Source organism: Anabrus simplex, chromosome 2 (genome assembly GCF_040414725.1).
Source record: "Anabrus simplex isolate iqAnaSimp1 chromosome 2, ASM4041472v1, whole genome shotgun sequence".
NCBI classification, from domain to species: domain Eukaryota; kingdom Metazoa; phylum Arthropoda; class Insecta; order Orthoptera; family Tettigoniidae; genus Anabrus; species Anabrus simplex.
Genome location: NC_090266.1, coordinates 201,620,876 through 201,644,401, shown reverse-complemented (window position 1 = coordinate 201,644,401; position 23,526 = coordinate 201,620,876). Strand labels below are relative to the sequence as shown.

General features: G+C 38.0%; 1 protein-coding gene across 2 annotated transcripts in view; it reads right to left on the bottom strand.

Annotated features, from left to right (window-relative positions):
* Positions 1-23,526, bottom strand: part of LOC136864008 (regulator of nonsense transcripts 2) — a 514,509-nt gene that overhangs the window by 149,354 nt on the left and 341,629 nt on the right. For both annotated transcript variants that reach the window (XM_067140503.2, XM_067140504.2), the window contains exons 14-15: positions 17,151-17,309; positions 12,431-12,610 (exon numbers count right to left, since the gene is read on the bottom strand). In XM_067140503.2, coding sequence (XP_066996604.2) covers positions 12,431-12,610; positions 17,151-17,309 — 339 coding nt within the window. The remainder of the gene's footprint in view (positions 1-12,430; positions 12,611-17,150; positions 17,310-23,526) is intronic.

Here is a 23,526-nt window from a genome sequence, read left to right as displayed (position 1 = left end):
GGTACTTACCGTTAGGAAAGTAGAACCATGTTATTTGTCATTTGGCGGTACTAATCAAAAGTAGCATAGACTCACGGTATTCCACACATTATGATATTTACATTCAAATTTGTTGGTGTTAAAACACCAAACGAACGCAAGCACAATGAGATTTTGGTATAATTTAGTTTTATTAATGTAATATAAGTTCGAACTGAACAGTTTAGTGTTTTAACACCAACAAATTTGAACTCAATCAGTATATTCGACCTTGAAGACCAGTGCTATTTGAACTGTCAAGCAAGGTGTTAAAAATAAAAGGAATAATTTAAGCAGTACCAAGTAAGCAAGACGCAAGATCGAACTCAGTACCCCAAGATGAAAATCTTTGTACACACACAAACCTTATTTCTTTTCCTTCAGATTGTTTTTAATTGTGACATTTGACCCACAAGTTTGTGAACTTGTAGAAATATGAGACAAAAACTTTGTATTTTATCTAAAATATATTTTCATATAAGGTCTATAGGAATTAGTTGTGCAATAATGTTGATGTATATTTTATATTAATTGCCAGTTTTTCAGGACTTTTTCGCAGCTGATGATGGCGCTAAAGAAACGCCAAAACTAGTACTGTTAAATAAAGTTAATATGTTGTTATACATTCAGGCAACATTGGTTTTGTATTGAATAGGTGGAACCTCTAAAAGCTTTATAAGTATTTGTGATCTCAGTTCAATATGGATAAAATAAAAGAGGAAATTTCTTACGCTAAATTATGAAGTCCACCACGCATTCACAATTATAAGTATATGGGCTTAAGAATTAAAGTAGGAAAACTAGGCAAAGATATAAAGTTTATTAGACAATGTATAGTACAAAATTTGACCTCTAATTTTTAAAAAAGGGCTTTTAAAAGGAATCCAGGTCGTTCTCATCAACGAAAAACTTTGTTAAAGTCCAAGAAACTCTGGTTAAATTATGAATTAAAATTTCTTCATACAAAGAAAACATTTCTGAACCAACAATTGTACGAGTCTCACCTCAAGGCCACGGCTCTACTCTCTAAAGCACAATGGAACCTTTTCCAAGATAAAGTTCAATATAAATTAATTAGCATGCTTTCAAAAAAGCAATTAATTTTGGAGAAAAAACTTGAAGCACTAAGGAAGGAAGTAACAACAAGCCAACCATCCCCCCCCCCCCACTTTAAGGAACAATCCGATTCCTAATGAAGATCTAATGAAACAGTTCCATTCTCCACTGATAAACCCCTCCAAGGTCAGTTTGAGTGAAACAGAAAGACTTATTCTCGAAAAGGACCTAAACAACTGGCCGAAGTTTTAATCATGCCAAGTAGCCACGAAACTTACCACAGAAGCAGAAGTTGCAGTCGGAAAATTGCCTAATGACTTGCACGACGAGGTTAGAATAGACATAAAAAGACAACTTAATAAAATTTTCATTAATAACAGTAATACGACTCCTGTTACCTCTAAGGATTCCCTTACGGAAAGGAAGCATACTTTGGGACTTAAAAAGAAGATTAAAGATGAAGAACTCATTGTTACAAAGGCTGACAAGGGCAACGTAACAGTAGTTATGCATAAATCAGATTATATTCATAAGATCAAATGTTTTTTCGATAACACCTTTTCAGTTATTAAGAAAACATACTAGTGTTATTTATACTAAAAAAGACCTGACGCAGTCTCTTCAAAGACAATTAAAACAGACACTAAAGAATTCTTCCTTTCTCTTTAATGAACTTAAGAAACAAAAACTGATAAACATGAATCCTGGCCTCCCAACCGCAAAAGCACTGCCAAAAGTCCACCAGTTACTGTTATTATTTCAATCAAAAGTCCACCAGGCCGGTGTCCCCATAAGACCCATTATAAACTATAGACCCAGCCCTCTTTATAAATTGGCACAGTACATCCAGAAATTTCAAAGACAACATTACAGGTTTACTGCAAACAAATCTTTAAAGAATTCCACAGAACTGATCAATGAATTAAATAAATTTGGATTTCAGGCCCATCATACCATACATTCCTTCAATATTGTTAATATGTTTCCAAGTATTAAAACCAGTAAATTACTTCCCATTATCAATAAGAATTTGAAGACATACAGTCACTTGAGTATTCTGGAAATTCAAGCTTTTATGGGTATCTTAAAATTGCATGTTAATAACAACTATTTCATATTTGATCAGAACATCTATAAACAAGACGGCTTAGAAATAGGGTCACTGGCCTCGGGGATTCTGGTGGAAAATTATTTAGATTTTTTAGAGGACACATTAATAATTAACGATGACAAGTTTAAGAATATACAATTTTGGTCCAGGTATGTGGATGACATGTTCGTGATACTAGACGAACGTGTAACTGACGCGTCAACCACTCTCGATAATCTTAATAAGATAGACACACATATAAAGTTCACTTTGGAATCTGAAAGGGAAAATTCGTTTTGATTCAGTATTTATAGAAAGCATACACAGACAGCAGTCATGATAAGCCAAGATTCGACACACCCACAATCCCATAAATACGCGACTTACAACAGCCTGGTGGATCTGCCTTGAAGATACCAACTTGCCCTCTGGAAGTTCCACTTTAGTCTTGGGATGGACTTGAATCATAGGGATCTGACATCCTATTTTATGTTTGAATGGGCAATGTTGATTGATTGTTCTGGAAGTCTATTTTACAATTTGCTTCATGTCACACCGGTACAGACAGGTCTTACGGTCTTAATTAAGGTACAGCTCAAGCATTTGCCTGGTGTGAAAATGGGAAACGATGGAAAACCATCCTCAGGGCTGCCGATGGTGGGGTTCAAACCTACTATCTCCTGAATGGAAGCTGACAGCTACGTGAACCAAACCGCATAGCCACTTGCTCAATGTTTGGGAAGTCTGTTAGGACTATTCTGGATATGCTTAAAGGTTGATTTTAGAGGATTTTGTGTTGAGAAGTAGAGATCTGAGGTGTAATCGCTGTTCCATGCTGCAGATCTAAATGTACCCTTGACCTTTACATTTAAAAAAACCAGGCTTAAGCTGTTCTGTACCCATTCTGCAAGTGCAGTACCATTCTGATCACTGGTGTTATATTGCCATATTATGTGAAAGCTGGGTGAGAGAGTGGAAATAGGACTTCAGGCGGTCACTGGACTAGTGGCGGCTTATACACGTTTGCCACTGTACCTCTTCAACTTTTATGGTGATGTTCTGGATGTTATCAATGTTAACACTTACTAGGCGGGCATTTTCTATGCTGCTACAACCATAAATTGCATAACCATATACACCATTTGTCAGAAAAGATCTGGAACAAGTGTTGTATTTCTGAGGTTGCAATGCGAACAAAGGAGCAAATGTTGGTTTAATGTTACCTGGTAAATGTACTGTACGTTCTGAGATGGCCTTGGCCATGTTTCCATGCACATGCACTAGGTGGCAGGGCTGTGACTGGCAACACACTGGTTTAGTGACGGTGACACAATGGACACTGAGTCTGAAGAAAGAGTGAACATTAAGTTTTGCGTTAAGCTCGGGAAAACCCCTAGTGAAACGTTTACAATGATTATCACAAGCATATGGAGGCGACGCATAGTCAAGAAGTCATGTGTTCGAGTGGCACAAAAGGTTTCGGGAAGCCAGAGATTTAGTGCAAGACGATCCCAGAACTGGCCGCCCGTCTACAGCACATTCCGATGCAAATGGGGAGCATGTAAGGCAGTTATTGCGAGCAGACTGCCGTGTAACTGTGCGTGCGATATCAGAAGAGCTTAATTTGAATCATGATGTGTGTCATAAGATTTAGGGAAACGGAAACTGAATGCAAAACTCGCCCCGCACATCCTAACAGACAACCAGAAAGAGGAAAGACGAATTTCTGCGGAACTACTGGATAGAGCCAGACATGATCCCACATTTCCAACAAAGATTACTGCTGGGGATGAAAGCTGGTGTTACCAGGATGACCCCCAAATGAAGCGTCAAAGTGCAGAATGGCAGAATCCTGGCTCACCAGCCTCAAACAAAGCCAGATGTCAACCTTCGAGAATAAAGACAATGTTGATCGCATTATTTGACAGTAAAGGGTTAGTTCACCATGAGTACGTTCCACCAGGTGAAACAGTGAACCAAACTCTTTACATCAAAGTCTTGAAATGTTTGCGACAAGCAATTCGACGTAGCTACCCTGATTTGTGGCAGTCGCAGGACTAGTTCTTACTGCACGACAATGCAAGACCTCACACTGCTTTATCTCTTACCGAGTATCTGGCCAGACATTCTGTCACTGATGTCCTACATCCACGATATTTGCCCGACCTCTCGCCTTGTGATTTTTTCTTGTTTCCATAAGTGAAAATGCGACTGAAAGGAAAGCTTCATCATGATATCGCAGACATTCAGCGGGCTGTGACACACAAGCTTACAAGCATCGCAGTTGACAATTTCCCTGCTTGGTTCCAAGACCTCCAGAAACGCTGGCAATTGTGTATAGGTAGCCAAAGGGACTACTTCAACAGGAGCTTGGTAAGTGCAACTTTTCTATTTTGTACGGCCTCAGTCCTGGAACTTTCTGACATTGTAATATATGACGGTATGTACACCAAGTACTTTCTGTCCTGGTATTCTGCCTTTAGATCTAAGATCATCTGTCCTACAGTGAAACTCTGTTAAGAAGTTTTTCAAGGAACTGAAAAAAATAAAAAAAATTCTTAAGCAGGAAACTTCTTAAAAGGGGTAATGCCCAAAAACTTATTCTGTACTTTGAAATACATGTGAAACACACAGCCAACAGATTTCCTTGTTTGTGAACAATACCAAACTAGGCTGATATATAAGAGCTGCTAACAGAAAGTCACAATATAAAAATTTGATTATCATGACAATATTTTTAGAGATGAATTAAAAAAATTGAACATACCGTATTATAAATATATTTGATAAGAGAAGGGAAACCGTCTTACTAATAAACGGTGTATAACTTTTATACAAGGTTTATACACCGTTTATGTGAAATTCATTACTAATAATCCGTGTATAAGCCTTCTGTGTATACATCTGTTATAGTTATTCATTGAATTGCTTATACAGACCAGGACCCTTGTATAAGCGTTGTATAACAGTGAGTAGTGGAAAAAGAAACGAGTGAGCAGTTTATTTTTGTGGTATTTATTGTCTACAGTAATATAATCGTGGTGAAATATTCGACTTATCCATTTAACATTGAGCACACATTGAAAGAATGGACGATAACGTTGATGATCTTCACTATATTTTAAACATAGAAGACATACACCATTCAGAGGTTATGGAGGCTAGACATCTTCGTAAAGTAAAACACTTTAAAGAGACGAAATGACAATGAATAACTATAAAAGAAATTATGGTTGGGCGTATTTTTGTGTAATAATGTGTTACTTTTGATATTGCGAGTTTATTATACATTATCTGCCCCTACAAAGATCTTTCTCAAATTTGAGTACCTATAAAATGGGACATATTCCTCGAGATAAAATATGGCATAACTTGAAAACCATATGTAATATGATTTCCATACTTTGTAGTTGAATACACAGAAATATGATGTATAAATGCCTAATAGGAACTTTTTTGATCAAATCTTTCATTTAGCTACAAAACTGGTTTTCCTTTCTCCTGAAAAGTAAGAATTTTGGAATGTGTACCCTTTTCAACTCGCCGATTCAATTACAATTGCTTACGTTTTCTGTACTATACCAGTTAGGAGCTAATGAACTTTTCTTAAGCATTTCCATTTCTTTTTTTGGCGTTCATTACACAAGCAAGCTGAAGAAAAGTTGATATCAGTATAAGCCAATTTCCAGCTGTCTCACTTAGTGTTGCCACTGCCTTTTTGATATGCCGTGCTACTGTGCGACTTTCCGTAAAGTTTTGCTCGAAGATAACCAGCAGAAGTGATCATAAAGGCAGTGAACGTGCGAAATACGTCAGTGAACTGCAGGAAGAGATTCCTACGCCTTGGAACGAGTGTATACGTGCTGTATAGTAATACAATGCGTATACCTCGTTTATTAGTACGAAAAAACGCTTACACAGGGTTTATTCACTGTATAACTAAACAAGAGTTAAACAACTGTATAAGGACTTTTTATTAGTAAGAGGGTAAATATATTTTCAAACACAAAAGTCTAGGCTCCTACTTGGAAATGAAATTGTCCAGGGTTGACTGTTTCAGGTTTTTACTGCTTTCTTGAAGTATAAACCTCTCCATTTCCCACATTGCTTTTATGTGTTCTGGCTCCTCATTTTTGCATCTAATGCCTGCATATACTCTTTAAACAGGGAACTTGTCATCCAAGCTGACTTGTTGCTGGTGTACTTGCACAGTAAATTCCTGACATTTTTTAAACAACGTGGCTTCCTACACTTCTCTATCATCAGTTGGGGTAGTTTTTCAGTTCCTTCCATATCAGCACCAACCAATACCGTAACTCGCACTTTACTTAATTTTACCCCGTGGCAAGATTCTCCCTTCAAAAGTAGAGACATACCCGGAATAAGCTGGTAAAAAAAGGGCAAATTCATTGAGATTAAAAACGTTGCAAGGTTTGCTTATTTTAGCAGGCAGAACCATTTCCTTCCACGCTTCCCTTTCCTCTGCACTTACACTCTCTGCTTCACCACAAATTGTTTTGTAAATGATGCCAGCTCGATTTTTAAAGCGGTCCAGCCACCCATTCGACGCGGTAAAAGGTGCCCTTAATTTGCATGCGGCTTTCTCCTGCACAATAATCCCACTGAAAGGTATGTTTAAACTTCGCTGCTGTTTAAACCATATTAACAGAGCTTGTTCTATTTCATTATACTTTTCATATTTAACTTCCTTGCAATTTGCTGAAGTATTCCCTGCAGAAGCAAAATTCTCTTCTTTCTTCGCTACAATGCCGTTCAAAGTAGACGGCGGCATCCCCAGCTCCTTTACCAAAGCAACACGGGAAAGTGTAGATGACTCCACTTTCCTTACAGTATAATCTCCACTTTGTCTTTTATTGTTAGTGCCTTTTGCTTGATGTCTTTCCTCTGAGTTACGCTCATTTTCACTTAAAACGTTTGTACATTGATATTAAAAGTATGACTAACTTCACCGACTCCTATTCATACTAATTACGACGCTACACTATGCTTGGGAATCCGTAGCTTAGGCTTACAAGACGCAAAGACAAGACTTGTACTACAGTTTGTTAGCATGTGCTTTCTATCTTCCTCACCTCCGACACCTGCTTCAAGGATAACGGCAGCAAAACGGAAATCTGGCAACTTATTCTTAGAGATTTTTAGAACCTAGGCCTAAATCGCCCCTGCATTCCTACTGGTTGTCATGGCAACGGGTGTAGTTTCTGGCTGTTTCGCAAGTATTGCATGGCCAAGCCAGTATTGAGTTTATTTTCCCACTTCAATCCTCTTCATGCTCTAGGTAATGAAGAAAAGAAACACAGGTTCGAAGTTGCAGAAATGAGTGCATGGAAAAGTATCTGGGATATTACGTGGGAGTGATAAAGGCGCAGTAGCAACGCTAGCACATCTAAACGTAAACAGTTTCTTTCCCTGCAAGAATTTTATTTCATGTCTCCTCATCCTTGTGCTACGTTCTTATAATTCGATGTAATAATTACGAGTGACACGATAATACAATGTTTAGCTCGTATAAAGGTTAAATTGAAAATAACTTTCAATTTTATGCCAACACGTGGTATTGCATTGCCTCTGTGTGCCTCCTACCAACACCCAGTTCGCTATCAACATTCGTTCAATTTCGTAGACGATCGGGATCTTTCGGCCGGCTGTTTGGCGGCATTTGTATCAGCTGGCAAGTCGGCTGTTTCCTGCATAGAGTCAGGATCTCGGGAAGTTGCTTTTTTTCACCTCACTAATAATGGACACGGAAAATCTTATCAGTTTAGTTCAAAAATGTAATTTCCTCTACGACAAGACCCATAAGTATTATTGCAACAACAACGTAAGAGAGAATGCCTGGAAGGAAATAAGCAAGGGAATGAAAAATCAAACAGGTTAGAATATTCAATTTTGTGGTAGATCAACAGTAATGTTGTGGACAAATACACTTTACGGTTTTTAATTAATGTTTAGGCCACCTCGATTAATGACTTCACCGTGTCGCGGCCCACAAATTACTGCATTAAAGATTTATCAAACCATCCATTGCGTGCTTTATGTTTCCCACGTAGAATCCCGTTGGATTATATTCCGCTAGATGGAACGGTGGAGTGGAAATTTCGACTGATGGGTTCGATTCGATTCCACAAGGTGAGAGTGAGCATCTGGTGTCCATGTTGTCATAGCGTGACGTCGTATGGCCTTGGCAAGCCCGCACAGGTTCCCATGACACCAGACACACACCACGTGCACGTGAATGATCTAACATAGGGTGCAACTTGCACGGAGACTGGAGGGTTCTAACCATGGGCTGCTTTGAGCGGACGTTTTCTATCTCAAGAGCCTCTAAAATCTGAACTGTTTAACCGGGAAATATATTTACAACAGAACATTTTAAACAGGAAAAATATACATATATCTTAATGCAACTGATCAAGGGACCAAGAATATCTCACTTCTTAGGCGGGAAAACTTCTTATGCGGGAACTTCTAACCGAGTTTCACTGTATTTATATGAATTTCTTGGATAACAGTAATGTCAATTTTTTCCCTCTCAGGATCTTGGACATCACCTCATGTTTTGTTCTGCTCGATCCTTCTATGTTAGGGTAGTGTTAGAGGGACACTCCTATTTATAGCGCTTGTCACCAATATGTCAGACAAAATTCGAAGTGAATGCAGATTATTTGTGGATGACTGCATAATATAATACAATATTACAATATTATAATTCAATATTATACAATTTACACTAACAAATGTTTTCTATTAAACACACAGCTCATCCTTAATAAATTTATATTGTTTGCAAAATTCTACTTATAATATCTCCTGTAATATACAGAAAAATACAGAATGCTGGCGATAATAGGTTATTACAAGCCGATCTAAATATACTCCATAAGTGGGTGCTCGATAAAGAAATGAAAATACATTCTCAAAAATGCAGTCTCATACAAATGGGAAAGAAGCGTAGGCAAGGGAACTTTCAATATCGTCTTGTATCAGACACTCTTGTAGAGAGTGACCCATGCAAGTGCCTAGGAATCCACGTAAAGAGGGATCTAAAATGGGACACCCACACAGGAAGTGTAATTTCTAAAACATACAAGTCCTTACACTTCGTTACGAGGGTGCTAAAGAGCAGCAGTTCCCAGGCGAAGGGCTATATATCACCCATTAGGCCAGTTCTGGAATATGGAGCAGCCGTATCCATACTGAACAGGACTCATTCAGGAACTTGAGATGTTACACCGAAAGGCTGCAAGATTCGTGCTTAACGATTTCAATCCTAGAAGTAGTGTGACAAGTATGATAGAAAAACTTGAGCGGGAGACAATGGGGACTGGAAGGAAACAAACACGGTTATGTGCCATGTATAATGCCTACACAAATAATGCAGCTTGGGGAGAGGTGAATATTCGACTAGAAAAGCCCTGTTACATAAGTAGGACAGATCATCCGCATAAAGTAAAAGGTAGATTGCAGAAAACTAACTATGGTGTCTGTACCGGGAGGTACACCTCAACGCCGCGCATTCAAAATAAGCGCCTTAATGAACTCCTCTACTGATCAAAAAGTGACACTAATAACACAACAAGTTGGAACTTTAATCAGTAGATGTCTCCACTGAAATATTAAGTAATTTTCTTATTGTGCAATTTCCTACACTGACTGAATTTCTCCTTGTTTTGTTTGCTATACATCAAGAAGGTTGAACAGTTTTCTAGAGGTGACACTACTAAAAACTATGATCACGCACCCTGGTGCAAGGTGAAAGAACTTATAACTTAGAGAAGTTTCATATTCCTAGGTTTCCCATAACTGATCTATGTTAATTTATTTTTGGGTTGGCAATACTTCCTTTCCTTTCTGCCAGTTTTGTATCTAGCCAATCACTAATTTTTGTAATTAATTTTCAACCAATCCCACATTTCTTGTTCACTTTGTGTTAACCAATAAAAATTAAGAGGGTGTGTGCTGATTGGTCTTGAATTATCTTGAACCTTCCCTGAGGGTTTATAAACTGTGGCTTTTCACGTTTCCTTGCCAATTGATTGTCGTCTTTCTGAGTGTGTGTGTTTAAGCAGGAGGTGGGCGGCCTCTTTCGTCGGCAGCTAGAACATCTACAAGGTAATAGCCACATAATCCCATCTTTCTTGCTGTATCCGCAAATTATTCCGAGGGGAAGGTCCGAATCTTTAGTTATGTAACAAACTTTTCTAAAATGTAAATCTTCTTTCGGCTAATGTAAACATTTCATAAAACTTTAACTGTAAATCTGGGATAGAGAGTGAGTTACCCTCTCGAGCTCCCCTTCATCTTGGTTTGAGGTGACTACGTTTTGCAACTATTTTTCTTCCTTTCCGTTATGCATTAATTTAACCTTTATTCATGTCACCTCAGTATCTTGGGATTAGCCCCTGCATCTCTGGGCCAAGAGCCCCATTAGGATTTTATTCTTCATTATCTAGGAGTGCAAGTGCACGCCTCCATTCATTTTGTGTTTGGGGCCAATATCCAACCTGTTCTTTTTCTATGAAGGCCCAGTAGGTTGGGTAATAAATACCCCTGTAAAGGTAATTTCAATGGTAAATTGTGCCTAGAGAGGCCAAAGAGTGTAGGAGTTGTGTGTAATGTTGCCTTAAGCGGGCGGTTAAAATTGGATGAATGTTGGAGAACCTGTAAGCTCTTTTCTAAGTTTGCTGTAATTTTGAGGAGTGCCTCTAGAAGGCTGTAAATTTGTTGGAGCCAAGTGTTCTTGAATTGGGGGATTTCTGCCCTCGCCTAAGTTATACCACTTTGAAATTGTAAAATTGTAAAACTAGAGGCTTGAAGCCCATAATCTGTAAAATTCACTATCTTGGATCTTCCTTGTCTTGCTTCAAGACTGCTATTTGTACCTGTCATGTTGTTATGTTCACTCAGTGAAAAGGATTGTTAGGTTTGTTTTCGGAAAAGAAATATAACCTTTTAAAGTTTTAATTCAATTTTGATGTCGCAGTTAGACCCATTCAAGCCCACACCTTCTTTCACCTCTTTTTGCTCCATGGGTAACCCCGTAACAAGTGGTAGCAGAGCGTGGTTGAATGGGTCTAAAGTAAGCCCTTTGGTCGGCTAGAATTGAAACCTATCCGAACTCTAAGAATTTTTCTCGGTCGCTGGAATTTTTTTCCCCTAAATTTGTAAGTTCTCTATCATCATGTCTGGCCCTCGCGAAGTCCTCCATCCCGGGTACTTGCGCAAGGAGGAATTAATTTATGAATTACTCATTAGAAATGTTCAATCTGGAGGCACGGTTGCGGCAGATACTACCAAACTTAAAGAGTCATTAGAATTACCAATTTGTATCCCACTTTTGTGGGAGAAGGAAATTGATGAGGCTCAATTCACTGAAAATGTAGTATTAAGGCATCTGAATTATTTAAGGTATGAGAGAATTTGTATATAAATATGCTGTATTTACAATGCTAAGATAAGTTAGTAATTGGACAGCTCAATCTACTCTGTCATAGTGTAAAATTTTGAAGTATTTAAGGTACTTGTGAATTTGTATATGATGGTGTTGTAATGTAAAGCAAGTAGTAAGGTCAACCTATAGGTTGTATTGTAAGTCATAGTGTTTAACATTGGAAATATTTAAGTTGTGTGAACATTTGCATATGGTGATGCTGGACATACAATGTTAAACTAGTAGTATTTCGTGTAATATTTTGTTTCCATGAAAATGCTTGTTGTATTCTTGTTCTTGTAGTTGTTGTTGTTGTTGTTGTTGGGAATTATGTTTTAACTTTAATATCACAGTACTGTAAGTGATCATTGCCACTGGGATATTTCCCAATTGCGATGTATTTGTTAATATCAATAATGTTGAGCTGGCAAATTTGGAAGCTATGTCCAATACTCTACAAGTTTGATTCCATGTGTACATTAGCCAGATGTTACTAAGAAAATAAGTCTGGCTGCCAGATCACTGTTGGTCACGTAACCCTACCCTGGGATCAAGTGTAGGGTACTTTAAGGTTAAACCTACGCAAATGAGCAACAGTTATGCTTCCATTTCACACTTTGTCATAGCCATCCATGACTGCAAGTCCTATTAAAGCACTTTATTTCTGGACAAAACATTAAGCAATCAAACATAAAATAAATGTTTCATGTGTTACTGGACAGCCTGTTCCAATTTATCAACATAGAATTCAGGATCATCACTTATGCAAGAATTAAATTACCAAAATACTGTACATGTCTGTCTATACTATTTACCTGAAAGAAGACTAGATATGTATCAAGTTTCTTTTTGCTTAATCCACTGATGAAGTACTGGCCACAAGTTTCGAGCAGTACACAGACAAGTCGAATCCGAAATAAATTATCAGGCGGGTCAATTGGCGAGGGAATGTTATGATCCCATGTCACACCAAAAGTAATCATAGAATATAATACCTGTAAAAGAAGTAATCTGATATAGTAAGCATAAATCAAAAGTTAAACAATAGAATTCAGTGACCTGTCTTAAACTGTCCCGTGCACTTTATAAACACTCAACATATTCAAGTAGTCACGTGAGGAATCAAGATAGGTACTTTTTTGCTGGTGGTTTAATGTTCCACTAACAACACATTGAACGTTTCTGAAGACGCAAGGATGGGATGGGATGGGATGGAAAAGGGCTAGGATTGGAAAGGAAATGGCTGTGGCCTTAATTAAGGTACAGCCTCAGCATCTGCCTGGTGTGAAAATGGGAAACCACAGAAAACCATCTTCAGGGCTCCCAATGGTGGGATTTGAACTCAACCTTTACTGAAGGCAAGACACGAATCGAAACAGTGACTGAAAGGAGGAGGATTGTTTGTGTGCTCAAGTATACAAGTCAAAAAGACTAGAATAAAATTCAGGAACTCGGAAGTTCAATTTAACTTTTCTCTAGTCCTATCACAACTCTGTTGAGAATCTGTGTTTACTGTTATGCTTATAGCTCTACAGATAATGAACAATGACATAGAGCCATACAGCTAAAAGTTTTATTATCTTCTTTTTTAATATACCATCATAAGCCTGCCATTCATAAAATAGTCAGGGCAGTATTTGAACACATTGCCGCACATTTCCCCTCTCACTGGCAACAGTATCTCACATGCACCTTAAACAGACATTGCTGACATTGACAGTTTTGTAGTTTAATACTTGTCTGAGTATGATAGCTGAGTGAGCAATATACTGTATATTTGCAGGTATTTGTGACATTTCATTTTATCAATACATCATGTCACCAACTCTACTTGATTATTTCCCAACAGTTTGAATTTTCATATTATAGAAGTTCCTTACTAAGATAAGCAACACATTCCACAGTATTGATGAATTTTCTAGTACAGCTTTGGAATTGTCAGAACTTATGTTGTAATTGTAGGATAACTCTATAAGACTTGTGACACAAAGTTAAGCACTATATAAGCTTAGGAAGGGGAAGATACATGTCGTCCTAGACTATAAAACATTGTTAACATGTAGGGTAAAATAAATAATATTTAGGGTATTAATAGTCAAATTACTGTAAGAAGGAGAATGTAATGCAGGTATCCAATGTATGGCTCCATGGCTAAGTGGTCAGCGTGCTGGCCTTTGGCCACAGGGGTCCCGGGTTCGATTCATGGCAAGGTCGGGAATTTGAACCATTATTGGTTAATTTCGCTGGCACGGGGGCTGGGTGTATGTGTCGTCTTCATCATAATTTAATCCTCATCACAATACGCAGGTCGCCTACGGCCGTCAAAAGAAAAAAGACTGCACCTGGCGAGCCGAACATGTCCTCGGACACTCCTGGCACTAAAAGCCATACGCCATTTCATTTTTCATGTATTCAATTTAATGAATTGCAATAAGGGAATGCTCCCCCCTCCCCAGTTTCAGGTGATCCGGAACTAGGGGATGGTAGTATTCTATTCTAATTGTCAGAACTCTGGAAGGAAAAGCTGTCAGCTCCTATTTGAATGAAGAAATCAGCATAAATAGTGAATAATATGAATCCTGGAATAATATGAATCCTCTAAACTGAAGACAGCAACACAGACACACTGATTATGATAAAAAGAGCAAGAATGGAATTTTTGTAGTAATGACAGACTACAAGTTTAAAAATGCACATGAAGAAGAAACCAAAGTGTACGTACTCATATTTGAGTGATAGCACTAACAGGAATTTACCAATTTGAAAGTACTGTGTTTTACACCAGTGGTATTCAAAGTTATTGGTTGACGTAGCCCCAAAATCCAATTGTTTTACCTTTATACCCCCGAAGTACAAGTATACTGCGATTATACCAGAAATAACAAATGATTGTTGCTGGATGCCAAATAATATTATCTGTAAATATCATCATCATTATCTTCTACTGCTTATCCTGCTTGCTCTGGGGCCCTGCACACACCGAGGTCTGAAAGAGTTGTGGTCTCGGATTTAAGATTGCATGCCATTTCTGACACCACAAGGTTTTCATCTGAAAATCCCACCCCAGCAACACCAGGAATCTAACCACGGTCACCGGGATCACAGGCATGCAGCTAAACCTCTTCACCACCCTGTTCCCCAATAATAACAATAATGTATTGTATACATACAATATCATCGCTGGGCAAAGGAAACCTCATAACTCCTTTGGAGTAATGTTTATGGAAGAAGCCCAAAATTGAATGGTCAGCAATGGCCGGAGAACTGTTCTTGGCATTTTCATTGCTTAATGATAGTCCAATTATTCAATCATTGGAGTCTTCTGTTCACTTCTCCAGCAATGCAGAAAGCCTTCACAAGACAGATGGAGAAATGTGGTTTTCTCGTGAGAGGAATTATGAGGTTTTCCTTGCCTAACAACAATACGCAGGGTGAACAATAATTATGGAATATTACTTATAACTTTTAAAATTTTAGTTTTATTGAAAATTTTCAATATAGAAGTTATTAGTGATATATTTCTTGATATTATGTACATAGTGTTACAACAAACATTCTTTTTCAAATGGGAATGCATGTTTATTGTTAATATGTATTACTCTGCTCACAATTCTGAATATGAATATCAGGTTTTTACTTTTCATACTCAATTTTGAGTAATAAAGAGTATGATATTGGTTTTGATCAGAGCAACCTTAAACAGAATTAAGACTATATCCAGAAGGCCAAAATCTGTTACGAGTGAAGAAAATGCCCTTAATATGTTATAATCTGTCCACAAAGACCCACACACATCAACAACGCACGTGGCAAAGGATTACAATGAATGTCAAGCATATCTGTTTGTAGTTTGTAGTTTATTGAAATCAATTGTTTTACCTTTGACCAAAGGAGTGAAACTGTAATGGAGCTGTCAAACCAAAATCCAAATTTTGTAGAACATGCAATATTTTCAGATGAGGCCACTTTGTCTTAATGGTACACTGAATGTAGCAACAGAACACACAACATCCACAGAAGGTATGGGCAGGTTTGCTTTGTAATAACATAATAAGACTATTAGAAGGAAACTTAAATTCAGACATTTATCTCCAACTGTTGCAAACTAGTCTCATTCCAGCTTGTCGAGATTTGTGTCGAGGCGAGAACAATAGGCTCCAGCAAGAAATCTGGTATCAACAAGATGGTGCCTCAGAACGTTTTGGAAGACGAGTGAACAAATTCTTGCAACTTTTTCTGGTAGATGGATTGGGAGGGGAGAACTTATTGAGTGACCACCTAGATCTCCAGACCTCAGTCCATTAGATTATTATTTGTGGGGCAACTGGAAATCCAGAATGTACTGCAACAAACCAAATAATTTATTGTATCTAAAACAAAGGATCAGAGATGAGGTGCGCCAAATTCGTCTAAATACTGTGCGAAGGGCAACACCCAATTTCCGTGAAAGACTGGGCCATTGTTTGGCACTGAATGGTGCTCACTTTGAACATCTGTTATGAAGGTAGGTAATTAATTTCTCCATTTTGACTTTCAATGGTTATCTAACAAAACATTAATAAACATTAAAATAAACATTAAAAAACATTAATAAAGCAACTAGATGATCAACGTGTTGAATAATGCAAAATAATTGAGCCAAAATTTAAAAAATATGTTATCCATACACAGAATTGAGAGTAGAGTAAAAATAATGTAACATTAAACATGCATTTCCATATAATAAAAAAAAATATGTTTTGTAACATCCTGTACATATGAATGTTTTCAAAATTATGTACATAATATCAAGAAATATATTATTAATAACTTCTATATTTAAAATTTTCAATAAAAGTTATATGCAATATTCCATAATTATTGTTCACACCATATATATGAGTATAATTATTAATGCAACAATTACTATTGCACTATATACACTGCTACTGAAAAAAATGAAGTGTATGAGTGGATTTTGAAACAAAAAATGAAAAAAAAAGAGCAATGCAGTACAAGTAAGCACTTTCACATATCTAGTCAATGGGAAGTACAAATTGACACATATTTTAAAATGAATAGTTCAAAAAGAGGACTCTGTGTACGTGGTAGATGAAAACACTAAATCAAAACAAGATTTTATTGAACATGAGCATGAACTGCTTAATGAAAACAGAAGCTACGGTAAATTGGCGTACCCCTTGAGATGATTCCGCACACCCCTACTAGTACATGTACCACACTTGAAATACCACTGTTTTAGACTATGCCACATCAGGGAGGAGGAAGTACACTTTAAGTAAAATATGGACCCATAAGCTGCCTACCTCAAGGAGGGGAATATGCTGACAGGCCTGATACACACCTTGCACCACATAGACTACTATTTTAACACTACAACAGGAAGCAAACCAAATCTACACTTATCATTACAAATTCAAAGCACTGGAGCAGTTCAAACCAGAAATGATTAAATACAGTTCTACAGAAAGGGAATTTGAACTAATCAACAAATTAAAATTTAACTTTCTGTAGACAATTGTAAAACAATCTTACCTGGAAAATATTGCTGCTCTCAACCATACGGTAATTATACAGTTCACCAAGATATTTGATCATTGCAACCCGGCGTTGATTGTACTTGGGGAGATTCACTTCCATTCCTAAACGAATGTCTTCCAATACTCCATCAACAACCTGAGTTCCCACAAATTCCTGGAAGCATGTCAATGGAGCCTCAGTCCTGGATACAATGTATGGTCAACTAATTAAAATACAAACATATATACTGTACATTATATCATAACAAATTATTACACCTTTTAGTGTTCAATCAGCAAATCTCTGAACCAACCTAGTGCCTGTCGGTTTTCAGCCTGCACTGTCTTACAGTTCTAACCCTGATGTTATTAAATAGCACGAAGTGTACAAAATAGAAGACACCAAATTGGAGTAAAAGTTCATTTAACACTCTCACTTCCAAGCCCATAGATTTTACAGGCTGCGTTTCACCAGCAGTTTCTATGAGGTTGCTCATTTAAACGAATGTTATTTTGCTAAGCAGTGATTCTACAGGTCTGGACATTGGGCGTTTATACCTCGTACTGTTAGTAACAATAATGAGCAAGAAATGACACACTAGCTGACATATTTTCAAGGCTATGCCTTTTTCACGACAGTGTTATTGCGCCACTTCACTGTGCGCACGTGAGTGGAAATGTAGGCCCGCCAAAGTTTATCGCAGTATGATATTATGTGTGATAATGCAGAAGAAAAGACCTTGGAAATGATATAAGTTTCATTAAAGTTTGTAGCATAATTACAACACAAATATAGATGGTGATATGGATGATTTGGAAGATGACGAATTCGATTCCAGTATATTTGAAGGTATGTACTTGAAAAATACTATAAAAAAAGCACAGTGTAACAGAATACCGAGCATTTAAAAAACATTCATCACTCAGCTTGTAGCATATCTAACACTATCACCAATACTAGAACTGTATAGAGCATTCCAACCTTCAAATGCAGTACATCAGTAATGGGATAATTCCGTCTCTTTCCTTCTCCCATGTTTTGCGGGTAGCGCTGTCCTACTCTAATGCAGCGGGTTTGCCAAATATCCGTAAATCAGAATGTTATCGGTTAAAATGGGTGAATATGGTGTTATGTACAGAATTTCAAGGCACATTTGATGCCGTTAACAATAAAAAAATGTAAAAAAAAATAATTTAGTGTAAAAATGGTAATATAATGGAAAGTTACGCCAAATACAAAATCTTCATTGCATAGAACTTATCATGTCATAACTCCTATTTTATATTCATTACTTTCCTAATTTTTACACTTCTGGTAAAGAAACATTTCAGCTCGATGTAGGTAAGTTTATTTTTAAATTTAAATGATAAAAAATGCAGTATATGCATTTATTTTCAGTCACGTTCAGGGATTTTTATGTGCAGGCACGAAAAAGTCAGTCGCTGGCCAGCGTCTTTCCTATTGAATTTGCATGGTGGGGAGGGTCAAAGCGAGGCAAATGAACTTCAGATATGGAAGTTATTTTTAAAACAGTCCCGAAGTTCTTATCTTGCTTAGTTCTTAATTTGTCTCCTTGAATTTTGGTTTCACGCGTGACTCGGCTGTCTGTCTGAAGTACCGGTAGTGATATCTCAAACATGCGCTTTTAACATTTCCAGACAGTTGCATGCAGTGCAGTGCAGTGCTCATTTTGTTAGTGGCATGTATAATAGTGATTAAATACATATCAGTGACATATGTACAATTCTTGAAGGCAAGTGTATTTCATTCGTGTGGTTCGTGAGTTTGTGCTCGTGCATGGGGATCTTAGTTCGAAGAAAATGTGCAGAAGGATGTACAATGGATCGTCGTATTAAAAAGAAACGTTCCGCAGTTCAAAGAACAAAGGCAGAAATGTGTACACGAAAAAGTCAGTCGCTGGCCACCATCTTTGCTACTGACTTGGCATGGCCTGGTTAAAGTGAAGCAAACAGTCTTTGGATATGGAAGTTATTTTTAAATCATACCTCAAGTCCTTATCTCGCTTATCTCTTAACTGATGACTGGGAGAACATCTCGTTTGTTTACGTTTCACGAGAGACTCGGCTGGCTGGCTGGCCAGTAGGGATCTCCCAAACAGCGAGCATTTAAATATACACACAGTCGTGTGCAGTGGTGTTCATTTAATCAGTATTATAAGATTGATTAAATAAAGATCAGTGATAAATGTATAGTTCTTGAGGACAAGTGGATTGTGTTTGTTGTGTTTCTGTAGTCTGTGTAGTTGTGAGTTCGTGTTTGTGAGGGGATTCTTAGTTTGAAGAAAACGTGCAGAAGGATGTACAATGGATCATCAAATTAAAAAGAAACGTTCCGTAGGTAAACTCTGGGGAAAAGAACGCAATATTATAATGAGTGTCTTGGATTATTTTTTTAAAGACACAGTCAGTGAAACAGCTAAAGCTACAGATTGTTCCGAAAGAACAATCTATGCTATAAGGAAGGAACACACACATGGTCCTTTGCAAACTCCCACCAAAAAGAGCAAAAAAGAGAAGGATGGGAGAAAAATGCAAGGAAAATTAAATATGATTAAATTGTGCAAAGTGGAGTCCATCGGGTGGTTCACTCTCTTTTATTTGCTAACATACCACCGACATTGAACCTGATTTTGAGTCGGGTAAATGGAGAGATTCTTTGCCACGATTTTCCAAAACTATGTTGTATCGCTTCTTACATGATATAGGCTTCCGTTATTTAAGACGGGGTAATAAAGCAGCTTTCACTGAAACCGATTAAATTATTAATTGGAGGCACAGATATCGCAGGGAGATAAAACGTGTGAGGGCACAAAACAAAGCTATAATTTACACAGATGAATCGTGGGTAAATATTGGGCAGACGGTGACAAAAGAATGGAAGGATACGACAGTGAAAAGTGCATGGCAGGCCTCCATTGAAGGGGCGAGTTCGGGACCTAGGCCACCGAAAAGCCGAGGACCGCGATTCACCTCAGTCCACGCGGGTAATGAACATGCTGAACTAACATTTTTATGCCATAAATACATGGCGTACGCCCATGAGGAAATGACTGGTGAAATTTATGAGAAGTGGTTTTCGGAACAACTGTTACCGAACACTCCCGAAGGTGCCGTGATCGTGCTGGATAATGCCGGTTATTCCCGTAAGCTGGAACCTTTGCCGGTGGCTTCTTGGCGAAAAGATGACATCGTACAGTGGTTACGTAAAAAAACAAATATCTTTTGAGAACGGGATGTTCAAGCGAGAATTGTTGCACATCGCTTCTCAGCATAGGGCCCTGTATGATAAGCATAGAATAGATGAAATAGCAAAAGCGGCAGGTCAACAGATTCTACATCCTCTGTCTTATCACTGTGAGTTAAACCCTACTGAGATGGTGTGGTCCCAGGTGAAAAACTACATCCGGTATCATAACGCATCATTCAAGAAAAATGATATGGAAATTTAATAACCGCTGCAGATAAGAAAATTGCGGTGGACAATTGGGCAAATTACGTGAACAAAGAAAAATGGAAGAGATTTGTGGAAAGCAGACGAATTACAGGACGACGTCGACGATGAACGGTTTTTAATATGACTTTCTTCATCGTCCGGATCATCCTCAAGTTCATCTCCCGAACCCGGTTCATCCAAAGCAGGAACATCAGGCCTTGCAGAAATGATAGAAAGAAGGTGTACGACCAATGTCTGAGAACAACGACAGTGATTAAGGTATGTTGTATTTATTTTACCATCCTACAAATATCAATTTATAAATAAATGAACTTAAAATTACAAACGAAAAATGTGGAACTGTGATGCCCTGTTTGAGTCACACTTGAGCGTGATCTTCACGCTCCATCTACGCTGTATTGCAATTTAAGGATGGAATGCTCTATAGAAAGGCTAACAGAACAAAACTTTATGCAAGACATTCCTTCTACAGCCAAGAGTATTCTGCTAGGATATGCCATCTTTGCAGAACGAGAAGAAAGAAATCAAGAGAATCAAGGAATCAAGAAATCAAGTGGGAAAGCTTCTTAAGGAGGCACGCTACCAGTAGACCAGTATGGTGTTGCGCAGTGTACGAAACCATGTTTCAAAATTTATCACATGAAGAAGCAATACGATTCCATGTAATAATGTACATAAAATTAAAAATAATAGTGTAAAACATACTATAAATTCAGTCCATGGTGATAATAAAAGTGAAATGATACAATTTTATGAACAGTGATAGAGTAGAATTCCGCTGTAACGAACACCAGTATAACGAAATTTTCAGAATAACGATTTTTTTTTGGTCCCTCGCTTTTTCCCTCATTTGTTGTGTGTTAAAATATTTTATTTTAATGAATTTCGTAGTTTCAGTTTAACGAATTAAAACTGAGCTTTTTTTTTAACAATTTGACTATATTTTCTCAAATTAAAACTAAAATTCATCCCGTTTTATGACCAACATTTTTCTTGTTACATTATTTAGTTATTCAGACAATATGATCGCCATTTTCCATACATGCACCATACGCGATCGATAAGGCAATCGCTTTTGTGTAACCAATGTGCTTCGCCCGTCATCCAATGTCTAAGATGTCACTCTTATTAGCTGAGTAGGAGCGCCAAGTTTGCAACCCACCAATGAACGCTACGCTTTGTGTAACCAATAGGCTTTGCCCATCATCCAATGTAAAACGTCACACTATTGGCCAAGTAGGATCACGATGTGTGTAATCCACCAATGAGTGCGACGGTTTCGTCGCATCATGCATTGCATGTTTCTTCTTTGTATTTAATTTGCAAAGCAACGTGTTTCTGTTAAGGTTATATAATTTAACTTGCAAAGTTCATGTGCATTTCGTTAAATAAATAAGTTCATATCATCGCAAATGGATAAGCAGAAGCAACATCAGATTTCGTTGAGTGAAAAACTTAAAATACTTGCGGAAGTAGAGAAAGGTGGAAAGAAAGGAGAGGTAGCGAAGAAGTACGGCATTAGCCCGTCAACAATTTCTACATTTTTTAAAACAGAAAAGTAAGATAGAGGAAACCATTGATGCTGATGCCCTAGGTACACAGCATAAGAAGATCAGGACAGCCGACTACAAGGAGGTGGATCAAGCCGACTAGTAGTTTGTGGAAATGTGGAGTAAAAACATTCCAATAAATGGTCCACTGTTATGTGAGCGTGCGCGATCTTTTGCACGTTCGCTTGGGTCACCTGAGTTTATGGGTAGTGATGGTTGGCTTCATAGGTTCCAGGAGAGATATGACCTATCCCACAAAATTATAAATGGTGAAGCTAACGATGCTCTGAAGGAAGTTGCATCTTCATGGCGGCTGGAGACTCTAACGGATGCCTTGAAGGAATATTCGCTGGCAGACATTTATAATGCAGACGAAACTGAGTTATTTTATAAAATAATGCTGAAAAAAAACCCCTTGATTTCAAGGGAAATAACTGTTTTGGGGGCAAACGTTCAAAAGAACGTATCACGGCTCTTTACTGCACCAATTCCACAGAGACAGACAAACTGAAGCCTCTCATAATTGGGAAGCTTGGGAAGCCAAGGTGCTTCAAGGGGGTGCAACATCTGCCCTGTGAATACAGGCACAACTCGAAGGCATGGATGACATCTGTGCTATTCAAAGAGTGGTTGTTGGACTTGGAACATCGGACGAAGGACGAAAAGAGGAGATTTCTTCTATTACTGGACAATTGCTCTTCTCATAATTGTGTGCCCCGCCTTTTGGAGCATGTAAAAGTTTTATTGTTGCCTGCAAATACAACTTCAATTCTGCAGCCGCTGGGTCATAGTAAATTCATGCAGTAAAGCGGCATTACCAAGCTCGTGTGGTCCGTCGAATGCTGTGAAATGTTGCCACGAATAGAGACATTAATATAAACATATTGGGAGCAATGCAGATGTTTAATGCTGCATGGAAATTCCTGAATACAGACATCATCACAAACTGCTTTAGAAAAGCTGGAATGGTTTTTTACAGAAGACGTCGCAAAAGTGAAGTGTTGGATGATGTGGAAACCGAGGATAATTGGAAGCGTTTGTGTTCAAACGTTGGATGTGCCATCTACCTAAGTCTTACCAACTACATCTTTTTCTTTTCTTTTTTGCTTTACGTCGCACCGACACAGATAGGTCTTATGGCAACGATGGGACAGGGAAGGGCGAGGAGTGGGAGGGAAGTGGCCGTGGCCTTAATTAAGGTACAGCCCCAGCATGTGCCTGGTGTGAAAATGGGAAACCATGGAAAACCATCTTCAGGGCTGCCGACAGTGGGGTGCGAACCTACTATCTTCCGAATACTGGGTACTGGCCGCAATTAAGCGACTGCAGCTATCAAGCTCGGTACCGACTACATCAATGTAGATAGT